The sequence below is a fragment of the Notolabrus celidotus genome, chromosome 10 (genome assembly GCF_009762535.1).
Source record: "Notolabrus celidotus isolate fNotCel1 chromosome 10, fNotCel1.pri, whole genome shotgun sequence".
Taxonomy (NCBI): domain Eukaryota; kingdom Metazoa; phylum Chordata; class Actinopteri; order Labriformes; family Labridae; genus Notolabrus; species Notolabrus celidotus.
In genome coordinates this window covers 11,816,231-11,837,709 of record NC_048281.1, presented here as the reverse complement: position 1 = coordinate 11,837,709, position 21,479 = coordinate 11,816,231, and the positions used below count along the sequence as shown (strand labels likewise).

Below are 21,479 nucleotides of genomic sequence, written 5' to 3'. Positions count from 1 at the left end.
AACCGTACCAGAACCGAACCAGACCTGAACCAGAATCGAACCAGAACAGAACCGAACCAGAACCTTACCAGAACAGAACCAGAACCGAACCAGAACCAAACTCAAGCAAACAGAACCAGAACCAACTCAGGTAAACCGAACCAGAACCAAACTCAAGCAAACATTATTAATGTCCTCAGGTTGGTATTGAGAAAAATCAGATGTATATGGTATTAATACAGAATATTGCTTTTAGAGTAAAATGGCACAATCTATTTTTTGCACTCAGTATTGCTGGGATAGCAATGTGACAAGCAGGAACAAGCCAAGCGAAAAACAGTAAAGTACACACTGTGTTTTTTCTCATGATAGTTGGATATTGCAGAGGTTTGCATATAGACACGTACCTGTCATAGGCCATGGCTGACAAGAGTAAGAACTCTGAGCTACCTATAGAGTAAAATATAAAAAACTGAAATAGACAAGCTGAATAAGATATAATTTGTCTCTCTGATAAAAAGTCAATCAAGAATTTTGGATAGACAGCACTGCTGAGAACAACAGAGTTGGTGAGCAAAGCTGCAATAAAAATGTACATTGGTTCATGAAGGTTTTTCTGTTTCCAGATAAGGTACACAATGGTAGAGTTACAACATATTATTAAAAAATATACTGTTAACATGATAAAAAAATAAAGATACCTGTACCTCTGAACTTCCACATACCCATTAAAAGATATATATGTAACATTAAACTTATCATCCATCATTGTTATCGTGGACTGAATGAACAGTCTTAATTTAACTAATTTAGAAACACATAACAGCACTGGAGTTTCCTATTAATCTAAAGGTACCTGAACTTGAAATGTATACATGTGTTCATCTGCAAAGATCAAACTGTAAACTGCCGGAGTTTGGTGGGTCTTTTATTTGATCACTCCTCCCCCAAGGGATCTTATTAAACTTTCAGTCCAAACATCACGGAGAGAACTTTCATAACTCAGGAGGCCTGAGGTCAAAGCACTGTTTCATTCACCTCTTTCTGAAAGACATTTGCCCATATGTATCCCTTCAAAATGTTGACTGACAGAGAGAGGTCTCCTCTGAGTCATGTGTCATGTATTCACACTTAACATAGATCTGTATGGCCTTCTTAGTATGAGTTTGAAAATAGAAGCAGCTTGTTCCTGTGAATGTTAGTGTTGGTTATGTATATTCCCTGTATTAGACTACTTTGCCATCACATACTCCAACTTCATGCCCTAGGCCTCCTGAGGTCAAAAGCCATTCTGTCTATCCCTTCTGACTTTCGTCCGCACCTCGGCTCAGTGAGTTGCAGATTGGGATGTTCCAAAGCAACTTATTTCCAGGTAGTTCAAAGGGAAGTTCAATTCCGACTAAAGGACAAGCTTAGAGGTTAGAAAACGGACAGAAAACAGTCAAGTTAGCACAACTTTGTATACTGTAGGTAAACATGGGATCATAGACTCTGCATAATATCCTATAGAAGTTGTAGGGAAGTCAGGAGAAAAGCTGCACAGACCTGTTTACCACCCTTGCTGGTTTTAATCAATTTCTCCTTGCTGGTTGCCTATGATGTCAGTATAGTTCGACTGGAATCATATATTCCAAAAATCTGCACGTTTGATAATGACCTTACAACTAATTTTATATTGTTCTCTCTTCAGTCCAATCATATATGGACTAAACATTAAAGAAATTAATAAAAACATCAAGAGGTTGTTCCATCAAGTAAAATTAAATTTTATTTTGACAAGTCATTTTTCAATTGTGCATAATGATGTGGTTTCAAGTTAAACATTTTTGGCCTTAATTACTATGCTAATGATAAACATTCTGCATTCATGTTTCTATTAGTATCATAGTATATTCTTTATTAATGGGATTGTTCTTAGTATCATTTATGTACTGCCATTTCTGAGGAGTTGATGTGCAATAATTTAAAGGTAGTGAATGTATCTCTGTGTATGTGTTACTTTAAAACTAATAAATTATGGAATGGGAGAAGCTTTGGCTAAGGCAGTCTAAAGAGCTCTGCACTCTCTTTCTTACAAACAAAGGGTCAGATAACTTTGAGTTGACTCAGACTGGTCCAAGTATATCCATTATAGAGAGCTTAACTAAGCATACATAATAAGACATGACTGTCTAAAAATATCATAATGGTTTATTTTGTTTTTGGTTTCCTTATGTTTTTAAAAGGTTTGATGCAATGTTGCAAACATACATGTCTGTTCAGACAAGACAAAAGACATGATTCAACTTTAAAAATCAATGCAGATTACACTTGACCACCCCACAGCACTGTTAAGCTAACACACACATATTTGTATTATCCTTGAAAACTTGAAGTGAAAGCTTTAAGTAAAAGAGATTTTCTCCTCAGTCATGTGGGCTGTAATGGACAGTGAGTGGGGTTTGTGTGGAGGTAGAAAAAGAACAACTCGCAACAGTGACACATCAATAAACTTAGTTTAAAAGCTAAAATGAAATGCAAAGTACAATCTTTGAAGTACAACAAGATGAGAGAATTATTTCTGGTACAGGAGAACGTTTAAACTTTCAACTTCTACATCAGCCATCTACATTGAAACATTCTGTTATTTATGAACTGTTATTTCATCTTAATATGTCCAAAGAGCATGCTACTGCTAAAACAATAACCTTTAAAAAGGGCTCAGTTTTGCTTTGTGAATGCTCATCTTAAAAAGATCAACACAGACAAGAAGCCCATGAGGAGACGATGACTTGATGTCAAATAAAAATATATTATTTGTATGAATGTGGCTGATTTGTTGAGCATTACATTAGTAAAGTTAAAAAAGGTGTTTCACCAAGAAACAAAGGAAATACAAAGTTTAATACCTTTTAAGGATTCCCATCTCTGCACAAACATTTCAGAAGACATAACAGTGCATCAGTGATCAGTTTTAATACACAAAACTGTTTTGGCAGGAAAAAACAACTTTTTAAGATGTTTGGAAATTTCTTTCATTTTCAGCCCGTATATGAGCGGATTTAACAAAGGGTTATAAAAAACTGTCTGCAACATCATAATGAAGCGTGCAGTTTTGGGAATATTAGATTCCACTCGTGCTATGCTGATATCATATGCACACAAACAAGAGTAACTGATTAAGACCAACAGGTGTGGTAAACAGGTTTCAGCTGCTTTTTTCCTGACTTCCCTACAACTTTGAAACGCAACAATAAGTATCTTAATGTAAGTAAAAATTATAAAAAGCAAAGGGATAAGTGCAAGATCTACTAAAGATACCACACCATATATAGTAATTAATCGTGACCTCACACATTGAAGCCTGTATATGGTATTATTACAGAATATTGCTTTTAAAGTAAAATGGCACAATCTATTTTTTGCACTCAGTATTGCTGGGATAGCAATGTGACAAGCAGGAACAAGCCAAGCGAAAAACAGTAAAGTACACACTGTGTTTTTTCTCATGATAGTTGGATATTGCAGAGGTTTGCATATAGACACGTACCTGTCATAGGCCATGGCTGACAAGAGTAAGAACTCTGAGCTACCTATAGAGTAAAATATAAAAAACTGAAATAGACAAGCTGAATAAGATATAATTTGTCTCTCTGATAAAAAGTCAATCAAGAATTTTGGATAGACAGCACTGCTGAGAACAACAGAGTTGGTGAGCAAAGCTGCAATAAAAATGTACATTGGTTCATGAAGGTTTTTCTGTTTCCAGATAAGGAACACAATGGTAGAGTTACAACATATTATTAAAAAATATACTGTTAACATGATAAAAAAATAAAGATACCTGTACCTCTGAACTTCCACATACCCATTAAAAGATATATATGTAACATTAAACTTATCATCCATCATTGTTATCGTGGACTGAATGAACAGTCTTAATTTAACTAATTTAGAAACACATAACAGCACTGGAGTTTCCTATTAATCTAAAGGTACCTGAACTTGAAATGTATACATGTGTTCATCTGCAAAGATCAAACTGTAAACTGCCGGAGTTTGGTGGGTCTTTTATTTGATCACTCCTCCCCCAAGGGATCTTATTAAACTTTCAGTCCAAACATCACGGAGAGAACTTTCATAACTCAGGAGGCCTGAGGTCAAAGCACTGTTTCATTCACCTCTTTCTGAAAGACATTTGCCCATATGTATCCCTTCAAAATGTTGACTGACAGAGAGAGGTCTTCTCTGAGTCATGTGTCATGTATTCATACTTAACATAGATCTGTATGGCCTTCTTAGTATGAGTTTGAAAATAGAAGCAGCTTGTTCCTGTGAATGTTAGTGTTGGTTATGTATATTCCCTGTATTAGACTACTTTGCCATCACATACTCCAACTTCATGCCCTAGGCCTCCTGAGGTCAAAAGCCATTCTGTCTACCCCTCCTGACTTTCCTCCTCACCTCGGCTCAGTGAGTTGCAGATTGGGATGTTCCAAAGCAACTTATTTCCAGGTAGTTCAAAGGGAAGTTCAATTCCGACTAAAGGACAAGTTTAGAGGTGAGAAAATAGTCAAATGAGCACAGCTTAGTTAACCAAGCTAAACATGGGATCATAGAGTCTGCTGGTGAGCAATGTCACATCGGTTTGCTGAGTGTGGCTAACACAAGCAGAGCTACCACCACCAGCATTCTGCCCTCCTTGCAGGTCAACGTCCATATGCCTGTGCTGGTTAGCTCAGGCCAAGACAGTTCCCGTGTTCACAGGGATTCTTGGAATATGGAAAAGAACGGGATTGCTGATACGAGCAGCCAAAATTACCATACTCAAAAAGGTGGCTGGACTAGGCCTAGAGATACGATCAGGAGTGCAGACATCTGGAGGCAGTTTGCAGTATAGCCATTCCACTGCTGCATCAAAAGGAGCCTCTTGAGTTGATTCAGTCATTTGATTGGGATACCTCTTAGTGCCTCCTTTTAGTCCTTACTAGTATAGTGAAAAGACTCAATGAGGGATCTTCCAAAATACTAAGTATTAACTACAGGATAATGACAGGCATGATGTCTGAACAAACAGCAGGAGCCTCATACAAACTCAGCATTGTTTGATCCCTGTGGCTCCTACATTTACATTGATTGTCTTTTACAACCTCAGATGACAGGTCAGCAGTGCTGTGGCATAACCCCAACATTACACATCTATGCACATTTAGACTATATTTCATCTGATTTTCAGTACATGCTTTTACCCTAAAAAGTTCAAAAAATGTATTGCACAACATCCAGGCGGGAGAGGAAGATTACTTTCAATCTCAGTGAAATATGGTCTGGAGATAGATTCTACTCCACTGCTTCAGATAGTCAGTGTTAAAACTTTCACTTAATCAGAAGCTGTCAGGCCTAAAGTGTACACAGCCCAATCATTGGTGGAAGCAACAAACAGGAGTTAAGGACTGGACTCTTAAGTTTGCTGATGTTGTTCAACATGTCATCAGAAATATTAATTGGATCCATGGAGGGTGAAACTGTCTGATAAAAACAGTCGACAAAAACAGAGCACTTAGCGGAGAGATGAACACATTCTAGCTGGGTACTTGCGAGTGTATATGCCATTCACTCACAGATGATGCAGCATGTCTACTTTGAAGTCATATTTCTTCTCTTGTATCTAACTTGTGCCTGATAATCACCTGTTTATAAGATTGTTTTTTATTGACACTTCAAATGGATGAAGACTGGAATGAAACATTGAATATACCCTTTATAACTCTTGGTGGGTATGTGGAAATGGAAAAGTACAGATATCTGTATTTTATGATTATTTTCACAGTTTATATTCTGATAATCTGCTTTAATTCAACTATTGTATGCCTGATTGTGAAACATCAAAACCTTCATGAGCCTATGTATGTTTTCATTGCAGCTCTGCTAATTAACTCTGTATTTTACAGCACCATTACGTACCCAAAGCTTCTGGTTGATATTTTATCTGAGAAACAGGTCATATCTCATTCAATGTGTCACTTTCAATATTTCATGTTTTACTCTTCCTGTGGGTCAGAGGTCTTACTGTTGGCAGCCATGGCTTATGACAGATATGTCTCTATATGTAAACCTCTGCAACATCCAATCATTATGAACAAAACCACTATTACTATTTTCTTAGTTTTGGCCTGGCTTCTGCCTTCCTTGCAGTTAGCAGCACAAGCTGCATTGAGTTCATACAGAAAAATCTGTGGCTTCACTTTGATAGGAATCTTTTGCAACAACTCTGTTTTCAAGCTTCACTGTGTGAGCTCAAGAGTGATTACTGTCTATGGTGTAATAATGTTTCTTAACCTTGGCATTTTCCCTATGCTCTACATTATTTTCACATACACAAAGATATGTGTTGTATCCTATAGAAGTTGTAGGGAAGTCAGGAGAAAAGCTGCACAGACCTGTCTACCACACCTGCTGGTTTTAATCGGTTTCCTTTTGCTGATTGCGTACGACGTCATTGCAGTTCGACTGGAATCATACATTCCAAAAGCTGCACGTTTGATAATGACCTTACAACTGATTTTATATAATCCTCTCTTCAATCCAATCATATATGGACTAAAAATGAAAGAAATTCATAAACACCTCAAGAGGTTGTTCTGTAAGTAAAATAATCTTTTATTTTGACAGTCATTTTTCAATTGTGCATAATGATGTGGCTCCTATTGTCCTTGGAATGATTTTTAATTATTTTTTCTAAAGTTCTGGTTTAATAAAGAGGACAGTAACTTTTTAAAGGTCAATACTTAAGAAAAGATAATTCAAACATTATTGCGACTTGATTAAGATTAAGAAATGCAAGTTTTAATACCTACTTTAATAAGACCTTCTTATTTATCAGCACAGCCACGGAATACCTCCTGATAATGTCTGACTAATCCTGACTCTTACCACTTTCAAGTCCAAACTGAAAACATTCCTCTTTTACTCAGTTTTTTCTTCCTTCTAATGGATTCAAACTATTTGTTTACCTTTTTGTTTTCTTTGAACTACAAACTTTTGCATTTTCAATGAATTCTACAGATTTTTCTGAGTTTTTCTTTAACAAACTAAGTTTTAATTAAACATTCTAATTTATTTCTTGCTAATATTTTTAAATATCTTACTTACTAGTGTTTATGTTTGCTTCATGACATATTTATTTTAATGTTCTTAGTATTACTGTTTTGTTGTACACTATAAACCACTTTGAATAGCTCTTTGTATGACTGGTGCTTTATAAATAAACTTCCCTTGACTTCCCTGCAATGAACAATGAATAATGATTAAGTTATTTATTGCTTATAAAGAAAGATACATTATCAACAGTCCAGCCTGAAAAAAAAACAAAAAAAAAAAACGTTGCACCCGAAAGCACTTGTTTTGAGTTCTTATTTTTCTTTTATCACACAACGCTTCTAAAAAGTAATAGAGAAACTATTTCACACAGTCCCTCCAGGATTTCACAGGATTTTTTTTGTGATTGTTGCGGCCCAAAAAGCCTGATTTTGTGACGGCTTTTTGAAAAAATTGCAGTGAAAGTCGCACATTTTTTTAAAAGCTTTTTTCCCCAATAACATCTCAGGGGCAAGTAAATATGTTAAATTACAGTTGTTTATAGAAAACATGCTTGATGTGACCACTGTGACTGTAATTTGATTTTCTTGATTCACAGAAAAATGCCATGAAAGGGCTGTATTGCATATTTACGACGGTCCTTGAATGTACCTGCAGTGACAGGCGCACTGACAGACAGTCAGTTCACGGCACTCTGAAATGCATCTGCATCTTTGATGACTAGGAGTGGATCAAAACTTAATAAATGTGTCTGATGTTTCACCAAACTTGAACAAATCAAGCTCTAGACACAAAGCTTTTTACGGTAATTGCAGCAAAAACGTCAAACCTCAAATAGTCAGACGTCCCCCGGTTATGTCTTTGTCACTAACGCACACTGGGGGTAAAAATCCTCAATGAAGATGAGACAGATGCATGGAGGTGGGGAGAGCTAGTTTATAAAGCACACCTGCTGCAGTTAGAGACCAAGCTGACACTGGGCCACTCAAATAATAACTCAGCCTGTCACAGGAATGCATCACTTTTATTTCTAAAGATTAGATGAACAGCGCAAAATCGCAACTTCCTGGATGGACTGTTCATAATAGGGGTGACCCCAAATAGTCGAATATTCGACGATTCGTTCTAACGAGCCTTAGTCGACTGCCAATCTCATAGTCGAATATTTGCATATGAAATGTGGATCATTCCATTCAAACCATGGGGTTGCTCAATGTCTAATTTTACATTATTTTCCTGTTTCCCGTAAAAATAGTGTCTCATAAATCCTATTTTTATATAAATACAGACTTATTTAATGTAATTCTGAGAACAGCTCTTGAAGTGTTAAATCTCCTTAAGGTGGTAATTAAATCTCCCCTGGTAATTAAAGGTGGACCATTTAGCGGGGACCTGTGGAGCAGACGTACCTCAGCTGGCCTTTAAGTCTTTCTACGTTCATGGTAGCTCAAAATGTCAGGAAATAAAACTTCAGTTGATCCTAAAAATAGTAATGAAGATGAGGAGCAGCTTCATGAAGAGGGCTGTGAGATCAAGGATTATCGGACCACACAAAAACTGTACAGGGCCAAAAGAACAAGCAGGAATACCCAAAGCTGTCCGAAGCCTCAAAAACAATCCACAGCATCCCATCCACCTCCACGCCATCAGGGAGGATATTCTCAAAGGCAGGATTTACAGTTAACAAAGCAAGGAGCGCACTTCTGCCCGTACACATGATGGTTTTTCCTCTTGTACAATTTGTAAAGACTCACGCGGACAAAGACGCGATGAAAGACTGTTTTAAAAGGTACTGTTAAGAGATTTAAAAACCCTTTAGCTGGTTCAGGTTTGATTTAGAACATTATAAACATGTTTAGTCTTAAGTTGGACAAACTACCCTCCGCAGCGCTGCTCTCCACTGTGTGAACACTGTTTAAATATCTCCTGATTCCTTTCTCTATAACGGCGCGTTGTTCCATGTTTAACGGATGGTGGCCTTATTTGAGTTTCTCTCCTTCATCACCTCGTTGTTTTTGCAATATAGATTTAAAAAATCTAAGTTTATGCTTGTAATATTCTGTTGTCCCTTTTACTTTAAGCTACGAATCTCTTAAATGTAAAGGGTTATGCGTAATATTGTCATGCGGTCACCATCATGCAGACTTTGGGTCAATAAGGAAAAACAACAAACATTCGACTATTCGTCGACTATGGGCAAAATCTGATGAATCAGATTCGACTAAGCAAATCCTTAGTCGGGCTCACCCTGAGTTCATAACGTGGTTTTTAAGTTCTATATTGTAGAAAGTAAGTGAAATCCTGACTGTGGTGACGTCTGGCTTAGAACAGTGCTAAGTTACTGGACTTGGCAAGTTCATTCCAGTCAGAGAGTCAGAATAGATGTTTCCAAGCCTCCATTGAATTTGAGTTTTTGTGAACTAGAAATATATCCATCCATCAATCCATCGATCCATTGACTTCCTCTTATCCAGGGTTGCGGAGGCAACAGTCCAAGCAGATCAACCCAAACATCCCTCTCCCAAGCAACCCTTTCCAGCTCCTCCTGGAGGATTCCGAGGTGATCCCAGACCAGGTGGGATATATAATCCCTCCAATAAGTTCTGTGTCTACACTGGGGCCTTCTCCCAGTTGGATGTGTCTAGGACTACTTTAAAGGGAGGTATATGGGAGGCATCCTTATCAAATACCCGAACCACCTCAACTGACTCCTTTCGATGCAAAGGAGCAGCGGCTCTACTCTGACCTGCTTACCATATCTCTAAGGCTGACCCACATGACCCACAGCTCATGACCATAGGTGAAGGTTGGAACGTAGACCGACTGGTAAATTGAAATATTTGCCTTGCAGATCAGCTCCCTCTTCACCACAACGGTGCTATACAATTAGAGGTGTGAAAAAGTATCGATACAGCAATATATCGTGATACTTTGACCACCAATATGATATCGATATTTCAACTCTTAATATCGATATCAATTTCGCCGAGTTGGAACTAAAATACAACTTCAGTATTTCAAAAACAATAAAGTGGAAAAGTTGTTTTCAATCAAATAGTTTTGACTTAATTTGTCCTTTCAATTTTGAGTAATATTGTGTGATTTACATATACACCAACCCTACTTTTTCTTATTATATTATGTAGAATATATAAATATATCACAATATTGTGATACCTGATATCTTGTGATACTATCGTATCGTGACCCAAGTATGGTGATGCATATCTTATTGTGAGGTTTTGGCAATACTCACCCCTAGGTACAATGCCTGCATAACTGCTGACTCACCACCAATCCGCCTGTCAATCTCAGGCTCCATTTTACCCCCACTCGCAAAAAAGACCTGGAGATTACAAAACTCCCCCACTTGGGGCAAAGACTTGCTCCCCACAGAGAGAGCACTCCACCATTTTCCGGCAGAGAACCATGGCCTCAGACTTGGAGGTGCTGGCTATTATCCCAGCTGCTTCGCACTCAGCTGCAAACTGCCCCAATGCCTGCTGAAGGTCCAAGCTAGAAGAAGCAGACAGAAACACATCATCTGCATAAAGCAGAGATGAAATTCTGAGGCCCCCAGACAGGAGACCCTCCCCCCGGCTGCGCCTTGAGATCCTGTCCATAAAAATGACAAACAGGATCGGCGACAAGGAGCAACCCTGGCGGAGGCCAACACACACTAAGAACGTGTCCGACTTTGTGCATAGTATACAGACACAGCTCTCACTTTGGTCATATAGGGATCGGGTAGCTCCTAGTAACAGCCCCTGAGCCCCATACTCTCGCAGAACCCCCCACAAGAGCCCCCTTGGAACACAATTGTAGGTATTCTCCAAGTCCACAATACACATGTAGACTGGATAAGCAAACTCCCGTTCCCCCTCCAAGAGACTTGGAGAGCCTTGGAGGGGAAAAGAGCTGGTCCAATGTCCCATGCCAGGACCAAAACCACATTACTCCGCCTGTATCCAAGGTTTGACAATTGGCAGCACCCTAGAGTAAACTTTACCCAAGAGACTGAGAAGTGTGGTACTCCTATAATTGAAGCACAATCTCTGACCCTATTTTTTAAAAATGGCAACCACTACCCTGGTCTGCCACTCCACAGGCACTGACCCAGACCTCTGGGCAACACTGGAGAGGCGTGTCAGCCAAGACAACCCAACAATGTCCAGAGCCTTCAGTATCTCACGGCTAATCTCATTCACCCCTGGGGCCTTGCCACTGAGGAGATTTTTGACTACCTAAGCGACCTCTGCCAAGAAATTTGACGAGGCTTCCCGTGGCTTCAGATACTGCAACCTCGGAGAAGGACATGTCAGCTGGATCTAAGAGCTCCTCACAGTGTTCCTTCCAACGCCGAACGAAGTCCCCAGTCTGGGACAGCAATTCTCCACCCCTGCGGAAAACAGCCTGGGTACGGCCCTGCTTTCCCTTCCTTAGCCACCTGACGGTTTGCCAAAACCTCCTTGAGGCCAACCTAAAGATGTTCTACATGGCCTCCCCGAACTCCTCCCATGCCTGGGTTTGTGCTTCGCCAACCAGCGATGCTGCAATCCACCGAGCCACCCAGTACCTGTCAGCCGCCTCTAGAGACCCCTGGGCTAGCCAAGCCTGAAAGGCCTCCTTTATCAGCCTAACGGCTTCCCTCACCGCCGTTGCAACCACTGGGTTCGAGGGTTTTTGCCATGACAGGCACCAATGGCCTTTAGGCCACACCTTCTAGCAGCCGTTTCACAGTGGAGGCCTTGAACATGGTCCATTCGGATTCCACGTCCCCATCCTCCCACGGGATGTATGAGAAGTCTTTCTGGAGGTGAGAGTTGACGATCTCACAGAATGGGGCCTCCACCAGACATTCCCAGTTCACCTTCACTACTTGTTTAGGTTCATCAGGTCTGTCTGGCAGCCTCCCCCACCATCTGATCCAACACACCACCAGGTGGTGATCAGTTGACAGCTCTGCACCTCTCTTTACCCAGGTGTTCAAAACATACGTCAGCAGATCAGACAACACTCTAAAGTCGATCATTGATCTTTGGTTGCGGGTGATCTGGTACTGAGTACACTTATGAACCACCACGCTCAAACATGGTGTTCGTTATGGACAGTCCATGACTAGTACAGAAGTCCAGGAACAGAACACTACTCACGTTTAGATTGGGCTGGCCGTTCCTCCTAATGACCCCTCTCCAGGTGTCTCCTTCATCGCAAACGCAGGCGTCAGAGTCCCCCAGAAGAACAATGGAGTACCCAGCTGTGGTCCCTTCCAGAACCCCACCCAAAAAATCCAAGAGGGCTGAATACTCCAAATTGCCATTTGGTGCAGATGAACAAATGACAGTCAGAGCCTTCCCTGCTGTGACCTTAAGTTGCAAGGAGACCTTCTCATTCTCTAGGGAAAACTCCAACACAAGGCACTCAGCCGGCTGCTTGTGAGTGTTCATTGTAGGGGTCTTATACTGTTTTCATCAGTGCGAAACAGCTAGCCTAACTTGTTCTCCCAAAATATCCTCTAAAAAAAGGCCAGGTGTTGTAATTGGCAGGAATTTTAATGAGAGAAAGGTAAAACTGAAATAAACAACAAATACAAGTAAGTCAGACAAACATCAATGAATATAAAATACTGTGTCTCATTTACGTAAAATAATATTTTATATGCATTTATCAACTGTCAAATCAAATATATATCTTACTGGCAACTCCCAAACTGTTGAACGAAAGCAGGATGGAACTAGATTGTGTGATCCACTGGAAATGTGCTCAAAAATGGCTACCATGCTGATCAATAGAAAAAACTCAAAGGAAAGTCACCAAAACAAAAGCCTGCATTTCAAAATAAAAGCATTGACAACCAAAACGTTTTAGTGTTACATAACAGGTCTTGTTGAACCCATTGTGATTAAACAATGACATACATTTACATGATCACTCAATATTTGACTTAGGTAATTAAAATGGGCACAGAGCCCAATCATTGGTGGAAGCAACAAACGGAAGTTTAGGACTGGACTCATGAGTTTGCTGATGTTGTTAAACATGTCGTCAGAAAGTTTAATTGGATCCATGGAGGGTGAAACTGTCTGATAAAAACAGTCGACAAAAACGGAGCACTTTCTTAGCGGAGAGATGAACACATTCTAGCTGGGTACTTGTGAGTGTATATGCCATTCACTCACAGATGATGCAGCACGTCTACTTTGAAGTCATATTTCTTCTCTTGTATCTAACTTGTGCCTGATAATCACCTGTTTATAAGATTGTTTTTTATTGACACTCCAAATGGATGAAGACTGGAATGAAACATTGAATATACCCTTTATAACTCTTGGTGGGTATGTGGAAATGGAAAAGTACAGATATCTGTATTTGGTGGTTATTTTCACAGTTTATATTCTGATAATCTGCTTTAATTCAACTATTGTATGCCTGATTGTGAAACATCAAAACCTTCATGAACCTATGTATGTTTTCATTGCAGCTCTGCTAATTAACTCTGTATTTTACAGCACCATTACGTACCTAAAGCTTCTGGTTGATATTTTATCTGAGAAACAGGTCATATCTCATTCAATGTGTCACTTTCAATTTTTCATGTTTTACTGTTCAGCTGGGTCAGAGTTCTTACTGTTGGCAGCCATGGCTTATGACCGATATGTCTCTATATGTAAACCTCTGCAACATCCAATCATTATGAACAAAACCACTATTATTATTTTCTTAGTTTTGGCCTGGCTTCTGCCTTCCTTGCAGTTAGCAGCACAAGCTGCATTGAGTTCATACAGAAAAATCTGTGGCTTCACTTTGATAGGAATCTTTTGCAACAACTCTGTTTTCAAGCTTCACTGTGTGACCTCAAGAGTGATTACTGTCTATGGTGTAATAATGTTTCTTAACCTTGCCATTTTTCCTCTGCTCTACATTATTTTCACATACACAAAGATATGTGTTGTATCCTATAGAAGTTGTAGGGAAGTCAGGAGAAAAGCTGCACAGACCTGTCTACCACATCTGCTGGTTTTAATCAGTTTCTCCTTGCTGATTGCGTACGACGTCATTGCAGTTCGACTGGAATCATACATTCCAAAAGCTGCACGTTTGATAATGACCTTACAACTGATTTTATATAATCCTCTCTTTAATCCAATCATATATGGACTAAAAATGAAAGAAATTCATAAACACCTCAAGAGGTTGTTCTGTCAAGTAAAATAATCTTTTATTTTGAGGGTAATTTTTCAATTGTGCATAATGATGTGGCTCCTATTGTCCTTGGAATGAGAAAACACTCCTCTTTTACTCAGTTTTTTCTTTCTTCTAATGGATTCAAACTATTTGTTTACCTTTTTGTTTTCTTTGAACTACAAACTTTTACATTTTCAATGAATTCTACTGATTTTAGTGAGTTTTTCTTTAACAAACTGAGTTTTAATTAAACATTCTAATTTATTTCTTGCTAATATTTTTAAATATCTTACTTAGTAGTGTTTATGTTTGCTTCATGACATATTTATTTTAATGTTCTTAGTATTACTGTTTTGTTTTACACTATAAACCACTTTGAATAGCTCTTTGTATGACTGGTGCTTTATAAATAAACTTCCCTTGACTTCCCTGCAATGAACAATGAATAATGATTAAGTTATTTATTGCTTATAAAGAAAGATACATTATCAACAGTCCAGCCTGAAAATAAAAACTTAAAAAAACGTTGCACCCGAAAGCACTTGTTTTGAGTTCTTATTTTTCTTTTATCACACAACGCTTCTAAAAAGTAATAGAGAAACTATTTCACACAGTCCCTCCAGGATTTCACAGGATTTTTTTTGTGATTGTTGCGGCCCAAAAAGCCTGATTTTGTGACGGCTTTTTGAAAAAATTGCAGTGAAAGTCGCACATTTTTTTAAAAGCTTTTTTCCCCAATAACATCTCAGGGGCAAGTAAATATGTTAAATTACAGTTGTTTATAGAAAACATGCTTGATGTGACCACTGTGACTGTAATTTGATTTTCTTGATTCACAGAAAAATGCCATGAAAGGGCTGTATTGCATATTTATGACGGTCCTTGAATGTACCTGCAGTGACAGGCGCACTGAGACAGTCAGTTCACGGCACTCTGAAATGCATCTGCATCTTTGATGACTAGGAGTGGATCAAAACTAAATAAATGTGTCTGATGTTTCACCAAACTGGAACAAATCAAGCTCTAGACACAAAGCTTTTTACGGTAATAGCAGCAAAAACGTCAAACCTCAAATAGTAAACAGACGTCCCTGGGTATTGTCTTTGTCACTAACGCACACCGGGGGTAAAAATCCTCAATGAAGATGAGACAGATGCATGGAGGTGGGGAGAGCTAGTTTATAAAGCACACCTGCTGCAGTTAGAGACCAAGCTGACACTGCGCCACTCAAATAATAACTCAGCCTGTCACAGGAATGCATCACTTTTATTTCTAAAGATTAGACGCACAGCGCAAAATCGCAACTTCCTGGAGGGACTGTTCATAACGTGGTTTTTAAGTCCTATATTGTAGAAAGTAAGTGAAATCCTGACTGTGGTGACGTCTGGCTTAGAACAGTGCTAAGTTACTGGACTTGGCAAGTTCATTCCAGTCAGAGAGTCAGAATAGATGTTTCCAAGCCTCCATTGAATTTGAGTTTTTGTGAACTAGAAATATATCCATCCATCAATCCATCGATCCATTGACTTCCTCTTATCCAGGGTCGGGTTGCGGAGGCAACAGTCCAAGCAGAACAACCCAAACATCCCTCTCCCAAGCAACCCTTTCCAGCTCCTCCTGGGGGATTCCAAGGTGATCCCAGACCAGGTGGGATACATAATCCCTCCAATAAGTTCTGTGTCTACTCTGGGGCCTTCTCCCAGTTGGACGTGTTTGGGACTACTTTAAAGGGAGGTATATGGGAGGCATCCTTATCAAATACCCGAACCACCTCAACTGACTCCTTTCGATACGAAAGAGCAGCGGCTCTACTCTGACCTCCTTACCATATCTCTAAGGTTGAGCCTAGGCACCCTTTGGAGGAAACCTTGTTTCAGCCACTTGTATCCGCGATCTTTTTTTTTAGGTCATGATAGGGGTGTGCGGTAAACCGGTATCATCACCGTCACCGGTATAATGTTACCACGAAGTGGATTTTGCAATACCGAAATTACCGCGGTAAAGCGTTGTTTTCACATAATTTGGGCCAAGTAGTTGTATGTCGGAGATTTTCTTAAAAGTAAATGCGCATACACTTTTAAGGGCCGGTGACACTGGTGACACGGAGTCACTGTCGTCCCTTACTAGAGGAAGTAAACATTTAACGGTGTGCAGAAAGCGAAACAGCGAACCAAAACACCGCTGATCTGTGGTCTGTCCAGCCACACCACAGAGCCATATATCAGCCAATATAATGACTGGAATATGCACAGCACATGCCTCCTAACATATTTTTTCCCAGACGAGCACACAGGTGAAATAATTGCTCCGAACCGGGCTCTGATTCATTCATTCCTCTGCCTTTCTTTTTCCTTCTCTCTGCTCTCTGTCACACACACACACACACACACACACACACACACACACACACACACACACACACACACACACACACACACACACACATCTCCCGCCTCCATTCTCCATCACCCAATCACAAGCCTGCTATCCTGGTCAGCACATTCACTGACATCACGTAAAACTGATCATCAACTAGCTGGGTTCAGCTCCAGATGGTTCTGGTGTAGTCAGAACCATCTGGAGCTGAACCCGCTCAAGACGGTAGAGATGACAGTGGACTTCAGGAGAAGCCCCCCCCCCACTCCCCCCCCTCACCATCCTGAACAGCACTGTGTCTACTGTGGACTCTTTCAGGTTCCTGGGATCTACTATTTCCCGGGACCTGAGGTGGACCTCCCACATAGACACAATCAGGAAAAAGGCCCAGCAGAGGATGTACTTCCTGCGTCAGCTCAGGAAGTTCAACCTGCCCCAGGAGCTGCTGATCATGTTCTACACCTCCATCATCAAGTCTGTTCTGTGCACCTCAATCACTGTCTGGTTTGGCTCTGCAACCAAACTAGACAAACACAGACTGCAACGGACTATAAGGACTGCAGAGAAAATCATCGGTGTCGACCTGCCCCCCATCCAGGACTTGTTCCGGTCCCGGGCCAGGAAACGGGCAGGTAGCATCACCGCTGACCCCTCACACCCTGGACACAAATTCTTCAAACTCCTCCCCTCCGGCAGGGGCTACAGATCACTGTGCGCCAAAACAACCCGCCATAAGAACAGTTTCTTCCCCCAGGCTGTCACTCTGATGAACACTAAACCATAACAGTGTCATACCTGTCAGATAAATACTCTCTGTAAATATACATGTAGATACACAATGCAAAAATTCTCCAAGCAGAATTCCATATTTCTATTTTTTGTACTATTTAACTTCTATTTTTATAATGTAAAAACTACCTCTGCAACTCACCACTGCACTTTATCATATTATTTTAGCCTGTACATATTAGTCAAGCCTATTTTTTGTTTCTTGTATTTATAGCTAAGGTTATTGTTATTATATTTTTTACTTTTTTTTTCATTGTAGTTCTTATTCTTATTCTTATTCTTATGCCTTGTACAAAGAGAGCACAGTTTACTAAAGTCAAATTCCTTGTGTGTTCAAGCATACCTGGCGAATAAAGCTGATTCTGATTCTGATTCAACTAATTAACTAACATCATAACTAATTAATAACTAACCCTAGCAAACACCAAACAACCAATCCGTTACAATACAGAGCTGAACAGTTCCCAAATGACTTCTCTGTGTCAGGTGACATGCTTTCAGCAAATTCTGCCAACATACTGTTGAATGGAAACATAAAAATAAGTGTGATGAACACTTGTCCTCCAAAAGCCATGTGAAAAACAGAGTGTTGCATCAATACATTTAAGGATTTCATTAACAGACATTTTATTCACTGACACAAAAAGCACACACTATATGGTGTAAAATAAGTGTAAAGGGTAAAAAACGGAAGTATAAAAAATAAAAAACGGAATTTGGAAAAAATAAAACAGAATTCATAGGGCCCTATGGTGTGCATGATGACGGACAGTGGGGCAAACAGTGGGGTTAGAGCACTGCAGCTCAACAGGCTACCCTGTTTTGGACACAGGCTGCACATCGCTATATGTAAGTGTCTGTGGTCAAACCTCAAAGCCTAATGTGTGATACAACCTAATTAATAAGGCTAACAGGTAAATAGGCAAAGGCAAGTCCTTGAAGATATATTTCATATTAGATAAAGGTACTGAACATTTTTAACAAAAGAAGTGGCATCAAAATAAACATTTTGAAGCAAAATAATAAATAAAGATATCATAGTATTCTTCAGTTAAGCTGTAACATTTAATTAGGGATGCATTATTGCTTTGTATCTGGTAAATACAGGGGTCATTTAGGAACTACTTTAAGTGGTTAATTTAATTGCTCAACCTTTAATGATTATACACCATAGTTTTATTACTCAATTTGTTAATTCTGTCTTTGCCTGGATCTACTTGACTTGAAAGACTAAATGAATAAAGTATAACAACTCTTCCAAAAGCACAATGTGGCCAAGACTTTTTTCTAACACATTAGTAGACATTTTCCACCTGCTAGGATGTGTACAAGGCAAGGCAAGGCAAGACATACACGAGGGCATCTCAATGTGCTTTATATTAAAACATTAAAAGTATTGGAAACATTCGGACAAGCGTAAAATAACGCAATTAAACTGTGTACACTTACAACACAGAACAAACAGAGCCAGAATCATGTTTTCAAAAGACTACCACATTTCATGTTGGAAAACCGTGATATAATACCGTTATCGCGATATGAAGGAAAAATACCGTGATTAAAATTTAGGTCATATCGCCCACCACTAGGTCATGATCCACAGCTCATGACCATAGTTGACGGTTGGAACATAGACCAACTGGTGAAATGAAATCTTTGCCTTTCAGATCAGCTCTCTCTTCACCACAACGGTGCTATACAATTAGAGGTGTGAAAAAGTATCGATACAGCAATATATCGTGATACTTTGACCTCCAATATGATATCGATATTTCAACTCTTAATATCGATATCTTTGTTGTAATAAAAATTCACAATTTAGCTGAGTTGGAACTAAAATACAACTTCAGTATTTCAACAACAATAAAGTGGAAAAGTTGTTATCAATCAAATAGTTCTGACTTAATTTGTCCTTTCAATTTTGAGTAATATTGTGTGATTTACATATACACCAACCCTACTTTTTCTTATTATATTATGTAGAATATAGAAATACTTACCCCCTAGGTACAATGCCTGCATAACTGCTGACTCACCACCAATCCGCCTGTCGATCTCAAGCTCCATTTTACCCCCACTCGCAAAAAAGACCTGGAGATTACAAAACTCCCCCACTTGGGGTAAAGACTTGCTCCCCACAGAGAGAGCACTCCACCATTTTCCGGCAGAGAACGATGGCCTCAGATTTGGAGGTGCTGGCTATTATCCCAGCTGCTTCGCACTCAGCTGCAAATTGCCCCAATGCCTGCTGAAGGTCCAAGCTAGAAGAAGCAGACAGAAACACATCGTCTGCATAAAGCAGAGATGAAATTTTGAGGCCCCCAGACAGGAGACCCTCCCCCCGGCTGCGCCTTGAGATCCTGTCCATAAAAATGACAAACAGGATCGGCGACAAGGAGCAACCCTGGCGGAGGCCAACACACACTAAGAACGTGTCCGACTTTGTGCATAGTATACAGACACAGCTCTCACTTTGGTCATATAGGGATCGGGTAGCTCCTAGTAACAGCCCCTGAGCCCCATACTCTCGCAGAACCCCCCACAAGAGCCCCCTTGGAACACAATTGTAGCTATTCTCCAAGTCCACAATACACATGTAGACTGGATAAGCAAACTCCCGTTCCCCCTCCAAGAGCCTTGGAGAGCCTTGGAGGGGAAAAGAGCTGGTCCAATGTCCCATGCCAGGACCAAAACCACATTACTCCGCCTGTATCCAAGGTTTGACAATTGGCAGCACCCTAGAGTAAACTTTACCCAAGAGACTGAGAAGTGTGGTACTCCTATAATTGAAGCACAATCTCTGACCCCCTTTTTTAAAAATGGCAACCACTACCCTGGTCTGCCACTCCACAGGCACTGACCCAGACCTCTGGGCAACACTGAAGAGGCGTGTCAGCCAAGACAACCCAACAATGTCCAGAGCCTTCAGCATCTCAGGGCTAATCTCATTCACCCCTGGGGCCTTGCCACTGAGGAGATTTTTGACTACCTAAGCGACCTCTGCCAAGGAAATCGACGAGGCTTCACGAGGCTTCAGAAACTGCAACCTCGGAGAAGGACATGTCAGCTGGATCTAAGAGCTCCTCACAGTGTTCCTTCCACCGCCCAACGATGTCCCCAGTCTGGGACAGCAATTCTCCACCCCTGCGGAAAACAGCCTGGGTACGGCCCTGCTTTCCCTTCCTTAGCCGCCTGACGGTTTGCCAAAACCTCCTTGAGGCCAACCTAAAGATGTTCTACATGGCCTCCCCGAACTCCTCCCATGCCTTGGTTTATGCTTCGCCAACCAGCGATGCTGCAACCCACCGAGCCACCCAGTACCTGTCAGACGCCTCTAGAGACCCCTGGGCTAGCCAAGCCTGAAAGGCCTCCTTTTTCAGCCTAACGGCGTCCGTTGCAACCACTGGGTTCGAGGGTTTTTGCCATGACAGGCACCAATGGCATTTAGGCAACACCTTCTAGCAGCCGCTTTCACAGTGGAGGCCTTGAACATGGTCCATTCGGATTCCACGTCCCCATCCTCCCATGTTGTATGAGAAGTCTTTCTGGAGGTGAGAGTTGGAGATCTCACAGAAAGGGGCCTCCACCAGACATTCCCAGTTCACCTTCACTACTTGTTTAGGTTCATCAGGTCTGTCTGGCAGCCTCCCCCACCATCTGATCCAACTCACCACCAGGTGGTGATCAGTTGACAGCTCTGCACCTCTCTTTACCCAGGTGTTCAAAACATACGTCAGCAGATCAGACAACACTCTAAAGTCGATCATTGATCTTTGGTTGCGGGTGATCTGGTACTGAGTACACTTATGAACCACCACGCTCAAACATGGTGTTCGTTATGGACAGTCCATGACTAGCACAGAAGTCCAGGAACAGAACACCACTCATGTTTAGATTGGGCTGGCCGTTCCTCCCAGTGACCCCTCTCCAGGTGTCTCCTTCATTGCAAACGCAGGCATTGAAGTCCCCAAGAAGAACAATGGAGTCCCCAGCTGGGACCCCTTCCAGAACCCCACCCAAAAACTCCAAGAGGGCTGTGTACGCCAAACTGCCATTTGGTTCAGATGCACAAA

At 40.6% G+C, this 21,479-nt stretch overlaps 5 protein-coding genes across 5 annotated transcripts in view; 2 read left to right on the top strand and 3 right to left on the bottom strand.

Annotated features, from left to right (window-relative positions):
* Window positions 1-21,479, bottom strand: part of itgav (integrin, alpha V) — a 118,467-nt gene that overhangs the window by 73,840 nt on the left and 23,148 nt on the right. The window lies entirely within an intron of this gene.
* Window positions 197-745, bottom strand: LOC117820285 (putative olfactory receptor 13C6). Its single transcript, XM_034694009.1, has one exon. It carries the CDS (start codon window positions 743-745, stop codon window positions 197-199), a length of 549 nt encoding a protein of 182 aa, XP_034549900.1.
* LOC117819892 (olfactory receptor 4D6-like) lies at window positions 2,891-3,867 on the bottom strand. The gene has a single exon (XM_034693408.1). The coding sequence runs from the start codon at window positions 3,865-3,867 to the stop codon at window positions 2,920-2,922; it is 948 nt and encodes a 315-aa protein (XP_034549299.1). The 3' UTR covers window positions 2,891-2,919.
* Window positions 5,683-11,674, top strand: LOC117820282 (olfactory receptor 11A1-like). The gene is made up of 4 exons (XM_034694006.1): window positions 5,683-6,601; window positions 9,531-9,631; window positions 10,945-11,029; window positions 11,349-11,674. The coding sequence occupies exons 1-4, from the start codon at window positions 5,683-5,685 to the stop codon at window positions 11,672-11,674; spliced, it is 1,431 nt and encodes a 476-aa protein (XP_034549897.1).
* LOC117819893 (olfactory receptor 11A1-like) lies at window positions 13,339-14,271 on the top strand. The gene has a single exon (XM_034693409.1). It carries the CDS (start codon window positions 13,339-13,341, stop codon window positions 14,269-14,271), a length of 933 nt encoding a protein of 310 aa, XP_034549300.1.

What these genes read in the sequence shown, in the direction of transcription:
- LOC117819892 (XM_034693408.1), bottom strand. Translation starts at nt 3,867, where the DNA reads ATGGATGATAAGTTTAATGTTACATATATATCTTTTAATGGGTATGTG.
- LOC117820285 (XM_034694009.1), bottom strand. Translation starts at nt 745, where the DNA reads ATGGATGATAAGTTTAATGTTACATATATATCTTTTAATGGGTATGTG.
- LOC117820282 (XM_034694006.1), top strand. Translation starts at nt 5,683, where the DNA reads ATGGATGAAGACTGGAATGAAACATTGAATATACCCTTTATAACTCTT. An exon ending in ACACCTCAAGAGGTTGTTCT is followed by an intron (nt 6,602 to 9,530) that starts GTAAGTAAAATA and finishes CCTCTTATCCAG; the next exon opens with GGTTGCGGAGGCAACAGTCC. An exon ending in CCGAGGTGATCCCAGACCAG is followed by an intron (nt 9,632 to 10,944) that starts GTGGGATATATA and finishes TCCCCCTCCAAG; the next exon opens with AGACTTGGAGAGCCTTGGAG.
- LOC117819893 (XM_034693409.1), top strand. Translation starts at nt 13,339, where the DNA reads ATGGATGAAGACTGGAATGAAACATTGAATATACCCTTTATAACTCTT.